General features: G+C 51.5%; 1 protein-coding gene across 2 annotated transcripts; it reads left to right on the top strand.

The window, feature by feature from the left end:
* The first annotated feature begins 1,775 nt into the window (after window positions 1–1,775).
* On the top strand, window positions 1,776–6,667 carry LOC122929479. 2 transcript variants are annotated; one of them, XM_044283074.1, is made up of 2 exons: window positions 1,776–2,510; window positions 4,949–6,667. In XM_044283074.1, exons 1-2 carry the CDS (start codon window positions 1,829–1,831, stop codon window positions 5,914–5,916), a joined length of 1,650 nt encoding a protein of 549 aa, XP_044139009.1. In that variant the 5' UTR covers window positions 1,776–1,828; the 3' UTR covers window positions 5,917–6,667. The 2 variants fall into 2 exon arrangements, with proteins under 2 accessions (XP_044139009.1, XP_044139010.1); XM_044283075.1 differs by having other exon boundaries at window positions 1,783–2,510; window positions 5,969–6,667.
* Window positions 6,668–8,757: the final 2,090 nt, after the last annotated feature.

The following is an 8,757-nucleotide window of genomic DNA, read 5'->3' as shown; positions in this document are numbered from 1 at the left end:
CAACCATGTTTTAATGTCTAGAGTAAGTGTTACGGTGAGGTCAGCCATAGACAATAGCTTACATCTGGATGTAGTTATGGTCTAGTCATGGAGGAAACTATGTACCGCCATATAGTGACTGAATAATACCACCATATAGAAGCTGAATAATATCTCTATACTGTGACTGAAAAATACCAATACACAGGGACTAAATAATACCAGCATTTAGTAACTTAATATTACTGCCATACAGTGGCTTAATTATACTGCCATGAATTCAGTGACTGAAAAATACCAATATACACTGGGACTAATAATACCAGCATATAGTAACTGAATATTACTGCCATACAGTGCTTAATTATACTGCCATGAATTCAGTGACTGAAAAATACCAATATACACTGGGACTAATAATACCAGCATATAGTAACTGAATATTACTGCCATACAGTGCTTAATTATACTGCCATGAATTCAGTGACTGAAAAATACCAATATACACTGGGACTAATAATACCAGCATATAGTAACTGAATATTACTGCCATAAAGAGTCTGAAATATAGTAGCTGAATATTACCATCATACAGTGGCAGAATAATACCAGCATATAGTAGCTGAATATTATGTCTATACAGTGACTGAAAAATACCAATACACACAGGGACTAATAATACCAGCATACAGTAACTGAATATTACTGCCATAAAGAGTCTGAAATACAGGGATTAAATAATGCCAGCATATAGTAACTAAATATTACTGCCATGCAGTGGCTTAACAATACTGCCATAAAGTGACTCAAATACAGGGATTAAATGATACTAGCTAAAAAGTAGCTGAATAATACCATCCTACAGTGGCTGAATAATACCACCATATAATGGCTAAACAATACCATCACACGGGGAATAATCCCATCCTACAGTGGCTGAATAGTCCAGTGACTATTAGATATTCAGTTACAGACCATCTAATGTTCATGGGTTTCTGTTACACATTCTCATGCGAGCAATGGATCTGCCATGCTGGATTTATTTTAGGGAATTCTCTATTGTCATTCTTCAAGATAGGTGTCTTGGGGGTTTCGAGCAGCCGCTCACTTTTACTCCCTCCATAGACACAACATGACTTGGTTCAGTACAGGTTCATACAGTATAATATTAGGGGGAAGCGGGGATGGGGTGGATGCTTATTTGGCCAACAGTTATCGAAATCTCCATTGCCCAGAGTCCACTTCCAGAACTTCTTGATGCAGAACATGCTGTAAAACTATAAAGGACTTTTGTGGTTTTATTTCAGGAATCCTATGCCAAGTGCATTCATATCATAGAGGCAGAGCAAAGGGCTGCTATAAGAGCCTCGGAGAGACAGGGCCCAGCCTTAGTCGGCCCCATCCCTTTTGATACTGGTTGGCAAGAACTTGTACATCATGACTCCCCTGTGTTTAGATAAACCACATTGTTACCAGTCCAGGGAGGAGATTAATAAGGCTTCATCCTTGTATAATCAAAAGAACAGTTTTAAACATTTTTTAAAATCTCTGCGTGCTGTTATTGAATGGAATGACACCCTTCTTCTGACCACATTGAAATAAATAGCCTACATCAGAAACAATAGACAATAGTGCAGTCAGTCCGGACGAGGAGCGCAGCGGTGGGGGAGGACGTCCATGAAGAGGCTTGGCTGGGCAGGACTGGTGAGGAAAGGGTTAGTGGGGAGTGGGGTGCGGGAGCGGTGGTGAGGCGCGAGTTGCTTGGGCGACAGGGGGCGTGGCCAGCGGAGAGAAGAACGAACGAGGCGGAAGTGAGTGCAGTCTGGCCAGGAGACGGAATCGGAGCAGCATGTCGGCGCCTGGACTGTCAGTAGAGGAGATGTTGGAGAGGCTGAGGAGGGAAGCGGAGGTGAGGGGGCCTGGCTGGCTGCAGGAGCAGGTTGGTGCCTGCATAGTTTCACCTGCTCCTGTGGCTTCCCCTAATGTTCGGGCTGCCCGGCCGCGGCGTGGTATTCCGCCGGCGCGCCTAAGCCCTGAAGTCACCCCCCGGGCCCGGCGCCGAGTAGGGAGCCCCTCTGTGGACCCTCGGCGGCGGGGAGCGGCCGCTAGGGCTTCTGCGAGCCGCTCCCGCCGTGGGAGGAATCCCGATACGCGGCGGGGCCCTGTGAGGAGTGGGACGCCCCTTCCCCCACTCCCTGCGGCTGTGCAGCAGGATTCGGGACCGGGAACGGTGGACCGGCCCAGTCCCTCCTTTAGCGGGCGGTCCACTCGGCTGTTTGAGGAGGATCGGGTCCCTCGGACTGCGTTGGTGGAGGACGAATACCGGCGCAGGTCCAGAGAAGATTTGAGCAGCGTGGATGAAGGTCCCCTTGCAGTGGCGGAGGCTCGGTGTCCGGCCAGTGCGGTGCAGAGGGTCGTGCAAGTGGTCCAGGAGGAGCAGCCGTCGACGTCCAGGAGCTATGATGGAGCAGTGTCCGTGCGGCAGGAGTCAGGACCTTCGGCAGCGGGAGTCACAGCGCCCGTGGTGCCTGGTGAGATTGCTTGGGGATCCATGTTAGGGCAGGGTCTCCCGGTGGGTGGGGGGGGGGACCATGGGGGAGTTTGGTAAGGGTTTGGGGCAGTTGTTGGGGGGATTGGCGGGATGGTTGTCGGGGATGGGAGCTGGTGGGGGGTCTCCGGCGCCTGGGTGGGGAGTGGGGCCGGGGTCGGGGGTTGGTGCGCGGGGGGGTTGCGGCTGGGTTGGGGTCGGTGTCGGTTGAGACGCAGGCGGGTGGAGAAGGGGAGGGGCAGAGGTTGGATGATAGGGCTCGCGGTGAGGTGTATGTGTGCTTTGAGGGGCCGCTGGGGGCTCATTTGAAGCAGGAGGTGAGGGAAAAGATTTGGAAGGGCGAGTATGTGGAGATATTCTCGCTGCTTCCGTTAGAAAGGTTTAATTTGGATAGAGGAAAGAAGGACGAAGGAAAAAAAGAGGAGGAGGAGAAGCGGCGGCACCGTTTGATCCCACGGACTTTTGCTAATTGGCTTCAGGCGTTTGCCATATTAGCAAGTGTCATTGGGGAAAGGGCTCCGGAATGTTGTTCGGCGCTTTTTTGCTACCAGGACGCTATTGGGGAGGCGTATAGAGTTTATGGGGGGGTGGGCTGGCTCAGGTACGATGAGCAGTTCCGGCAGCGTAAGGCGGTTAGGCCTGATATCCGGTGGGATCATAAGGATATTGGGTTGTGGTTGAGGGTGACGGCGCCTCCTAGGGCTGGGCAGTCCTTTCGGGGGGAGTCCGGGGGATCTTCCCCGGGGGCGTTGGCAGCGGCATCGGCTAAAGGGTTGTGTTTCCTTTTCAACGAAGGAAATTGCAGATTTGGGGCCAAGTGCAAGTTTAAGCACGAGTGCACGGGGTGTGGGGGAGCGCATGGCGCTAACCGTTGTTTCAAAGGGGGACGGAATAAGGGGGGGGATGGTTCTGGAAAAGGGACGGACGCCGGTGCGGGTGGAAGAGATGCAGGGGTTCCTAGATAGGTACCCGGATCGGGTTGCGGCTGGGTTGTTGGGGGATGGTTTTAGGTTTGGTTTTCGGATTCCATCGGTTGTCACGGCGGGGCCTGTGGTTCTTAAGAATCTCAGGTCTGCGCTTGTTCATGCGGAGGTGGTGACGGAGAAGTTGAGGAAGGAAGTGGAGTTGGGGCGGATGGCGGGTCCGTTTAAAGAGCCGCCGATTGGGGGGTTGAGGGTGTCTCCGCTGGGGGTAGTGCCGAAGAAGGAGCCAAACAAGTTTCGGCTCATTCATCATTTGTCTTACCCGAAAGGTGCGTCGGTCAATGATGGTATAGATCCTGATCTTTGTTCAGTGGTTTACACCTCATTTGATGCGGCTGTGAAGTGGGTGAGGCGGTTGGGGCAGGGGGCGTTGATGGCTAAGGTTGATGTGGAGGCGGCTTTTCGCCTGCTTCCAGTACACGTGGAGAGCATGGGATTGTTGGGTTGTTTTTGGGAGGGGGAATATTTTGTGGATCGGTGCTTGCCGATGGGCTGCTCTCTTTCGTGTGCATATTTTGAGACCTTTAGCACCTTTTTGGAATGGGTAGTGGTGGAAGTTTCCGGTTGTGCCTCCGTTATCCATTATTTAGACGATTTTTTATGTTTAGGGCCGGCGAATTCCCGGGTTTGTTCTTTGTTGTTGCATACAGTGCAGTCGGTTTTTGCGCGATTTGGGGTTCCGTTGGCGCAGGAGAAGACGTTGGGTCCGGTGACGGAATTGTGTTTTTTGGGGATTGTGATAGATACGGAACGGATGGAGTGTAGGCTTCCCCAGGATAAGTTGGTGGATTTGCGTCAGGAGATTGATAGGGCCATTGGGAGGGAGAAGATTAGGTTGCGGGAGTTGCAGTCATTGTTAGGTAAATTGAATTTTGCTTGTCAAATTATGCCTATGGGTAGAATTTTTTGTAGAAGGTTGGCCGCGGCTACGGCAGGTGTGTCGGTGCCGTATCATTTTATCAGGTTACGTAAAGAGTTAAAAGGGGATCTGAGGGTGTGGGCGGAGTTTTTGGGTCAGTACAATGGTAGGTCTTTGGTGATGGCGGAGTTGTGTGATAGCGTGGATTGTGAGTTATATACCGACGCGTCCGGGGGGGTGGGGTTTGGTGCCTACTGCCAGGGGCAATGGTGTGCGGGTACGTGGCCAGAGTCGTGGGTAAGTCGGGGGTGGGTAAGAAACATGGCCTTGTTGGAACTTTTTCCCATTGTGATGGCGGTGGTGTTGTGGGGCGAGAAATTGGAAAACAGGAAGGTGCGCTTTCATTGTGACAATTTGGGGGTGGTTCAGGCTATTAACAGTTTGTCCGCATCTTCCCCGCCGGTGGTTAGGCTGTTGCAGTTTTTGGTATTGCGGTGTTTGTCGCTTAACGTGTGGTTGGTGGCGGAACATGTGGCTGGAGTGGCTAATTCAGTGGCGGATTCTCCTTCTCGTTTGCAGTGGGAGCGGTTCCGGCTTCTTGCGCCAGAAGCGGAGGCGGAGGGTCTGCAGTGTCCGGCGTGGCTGTGGGCGATCCTGGAAGAGAAGTGATGGGGTTGTTGAGGGATTCGTTGAGTCCGGGTACTTGGAGGGAGTATGGTAAGGCGTGGACGACCTGGGAGGCGTGGAATGGGACGTGGGGAGCTGGCGGAGTGGACGGCGAAGTACGGTTGTTGATGTTGTTGGGGCAGTTGAAGAGTGAGGGGTGGTCGGTGTCCAGGGTGAATCATCTTGTTTCAGGTATAGCGTTTGGTTTTAAGTGGCGGGGGCTGGCCGATTTGACTAAGAGTTTTTTGGTGCGACAGGTTTTGAAGGGTTGGCGTAGGGGTGCGGGCAGGGTGCCGGATTGTCGGAGGCCGGTGTCTTTTGAGTTGTTGGTGCGAATGGGGGACAGGTTGAGTGGTGTTTGTAGTTCGGGGTGGGAGCTAGGGCTATTTAAGGCGGCGTTTGCTTTGGCGTTCTTTGGGGCCTTTCGCTTGGGGGAGTTGGTGTGTGGGAGTGTTAGGAGAGCGGGGGGCCTTAGGAGCGAGGATGTTGAGTGGGTGGGGGATAGGTTGCATATTCGGATTCGCAGGTCTAAAACGGATCAGGAGGGTAGGGGGCTGCGTTTTACGTTGTTTGCAGTGCCGGGGTGTAGTATGTGCCCGGTGAGGTGTGCGGAATCGTATGGCGCGAGGCTGGGGAGGGATGAGGTCCCGTTTCTGAGGCATGAGGATGGTTCCTTTTTGTCTCGGTTTCAGTTTCTGGCGGTCTTTAGAAAATGTTTGACGGTTTTGGGGGTGCCGGTCAAGGATTATTCTGGGCATTCATTCAGAATTGGTGCGGCAACTGAGGCAGCCAGGGTGGGCGCCAGTGAGGAGGTGATTAGGCGGATTGGGCGTTGGGAGTCGGTTCGCTTTAAATCGTATGTGCGGCCTGCATTGTTGTAGAGTAAGGAGGTGGGAGGTGATGTTGATTTTGTCCCCTTTTTTGTGTTCACAGGTCGGATGGCGGCGGCGTTGGTGTGGATTTTGGGGCACTCCTATGTGTTCTGGGGTGCGATTAGAGCGGATGTGAGGCCGAGTGGGCGGCAGTTGGGGGTGAGTCCGGAGTTGGCTACGGTCCGGTGGTTAGGCGTCAGAGGTATGTTGTGGGGCGGAGTGTTGAGGGAGGTGCATCGTTTCGTTCGTTTAGATCGTCCTCCTGATGTGTTGGCGTTGCACGATTGGGGGGAATGATTTAGGGAAGCGTCCGTTTAGGGAATTGGTGCGGGATGTCAAGTTTGACTTGCTCAGGATTTGGGCGTTGTTTCCGGGGGTTATCGTTGTCTGGTCTGATATTGTGCCGCGTAAGGTGTGGAGAGGTGCGAGGTCGGTAGAGAGCCTGAATAAGGCTAGGATTAAGGTGAACAGAGCGGTGGGCCGTTTTATGGCAAGGAATGGTGGTGTGGTGGTGCGGCATGAGGTATTGGAGAAGGGTGAGGGTGCGTTTTGGAGGGCAGATGGGGTGCACCTGAATGCGGTGGGTACGGATTTGTGGGCTCTGGGGCTCCAGAGTGGAGTGGAGATAGCTTTGCGGATGTGGAGGGACGCGCAGGGTTGAGGTAGTCAAGCTGCGCGTTCTTGGAGGCGGGGGAGGTCCTTGAAGTGGTGAAATATGGTGGTACTTGAGGATGGGAGGGCCCCGCAGGAGGGGCTGGACTCTCATTGAGGAGCTGATAGGAACTAAGTACGCGTCCATCAGTTGCTGCCTCCGAGCTTGGTTCAACGGCTGGGGGCAAGATGGAGACGCAGGTGTTCCAGTGGTTATAAAGTTATTGGGGCTTCTAGGACCTCCCTCGTCAGGGGTTAACTCATGTTATATTTATGTTGTATTTATTTAATAAACGGCTGCTGTGGCCGATTAAATCCAAGCAGTGGTGTGGTGTGTTTTATTTATATGGGGCTGGGTGAGGGGTGGAGGTTATGGGATGGTTAGGCTTATAGGACTGAACGAATAGCCAATGCCTGCTTCAAGTCAGTCCGGACGAGGAGCGCAGCGGTGGGGGAGGACGTCCATGAAGAGGCTTGGCTGGGCAGGACTGGTGAGGAAAGGGTTAGTGGGGAGTGGGGTGCGGGAGCGGTGGTGAGGCGCGAGTTGCTTGGGCGACGGGGGGCGTGGCCAGCGGAGAGAAGAACGAACGAGGCGGAAGTGAGTGCAGTCTGGCCAGGAGACGGAATCGCCCACCCGCCCGACCCTATTGGAAGAGGTGGTTGTGAGGTGGGGGTTGTTATATGTCGCGGCAGTCGTGGAGGCGGGGGAGGTCCTTGAAGTGGTGAAATATGGTGGTACTTGAGGATGGGAGGGCCCCGCGGGAGGGGCTGGACTCTCATTGAGGAGCTGATAGGAACTAAGTACGCGTCCATCAGTTGCTGCCTCCGAGCTTCGTTCAACGGCTGGGGGCAAGATGGAGACGCAGGTGTTCCAGTGGTTATAAAGTTATTGGGGCTTCTAGGACCTCCCTCGTCAGGGGTTAACTCATGTTATATTTAATGTTGTATTTATTTAATAAACGGCTGCTGTGGCCGATTAAATCCAAGCAGTGGTGTGGTGTGTTTTATTTATATGGGGCTGGGTGAGGGGTGGAGGTTATGGGATGGTTAGGCTTATAGGACTGAACGAATAGCCAATGCCTGCTTCATGTATGCATACAGTGACCAAATAATACCAACATGCAGTGACCTAATAACATTACCATACAGTATCTGAATAAAACCACCATACAGTGACCTAATAATACCACTATGCAGTGACCTGATAATACCACCATGCAGTGACCTAATAATACCACTATGCAGTGACCTAATAATACCACCATACAGTGACCTAATAATACCACTATGCAGTGACCTAATACCACTATACAGTGATAGAATAATATAACCATGCAGTGACCTAATAATACTACCATAAAGTGACCTAATAATACCACTATACAGTGATAGAATAATATAACCATACAGTGACCTAATAATACTACCATAAAGTGACCTAATACCACTATACAGTGATACAATAATATAGTCATACAGTAACCTGATAATACTACCATACAGTGACCTAATCAGGCTACTTTCACACTTGCGTTCAGAGCGGATCCGTCTCAGACGGATCCGCTCATATAATGCAGACGGTGGCTCCGTTCAGTACGGATCCGTCTGCATATTATTGTTAAAATATTTCTAAGTGTGAAAATAGCCTCAGATGGATCCGTCCAGACTTTCAATGTAAAGTCAATGGGGGACGGATCCATTTGAAGATTGAGCCATAGTGTGTCATCTTCAAACGGATCCGTCCCCATTGACTTACATTGTAAGTCTGGACGGATCCGCACGCCTCCGCACGGCCAGGCGGACACCCGAACGCTGCAAGCAGCGTTCAAGTGTCCGCCTGCTGAGCGGAGCGGAGGACAGGCGGTGCCAGACTGATGCATTCTGAGGCGGATCCGCGTCCACTCAGAATGCATTAGTGCTGGACGGAAGCGTTCGGGGCCGCTTGTGAGCCCCTTCAAACGGAGCTCACAAGCGGACACCCGAACGCTAGTGTGAAAGTAGCCTCATACCACTATACAGTGATAGAATAATATAGTCATACAGTAACCTAATAATACCACTATGCAGTGATAGAACTATATAGTCATACAGTGACCTAATAATACTACTATACAGTGACCTAATAATACTACTATACAGTGACCTAATAATACCACCATACACTGATAGAATAATATAGTCATACAGTAACCTAATAAT

Source organism: Bufo gargarizans, chromosome 2 (genome assembly GCF_014858855.1).
Source record: "Bufo gargarizans isolate SCDJY-AF-19 chromosome 2, ASM1485885v1, whole genome shotgun sequence".
Taxonomy (NCBI): domain Eukaryota; kingdom Metazoa; phylum Chordata; class Amphibia; order Anura; family Bufonidae; genus Bufo; species Bufo gargarizans.
This window is presented reverse-complemented; position numbering and strand designations above follow the sequence as displayed.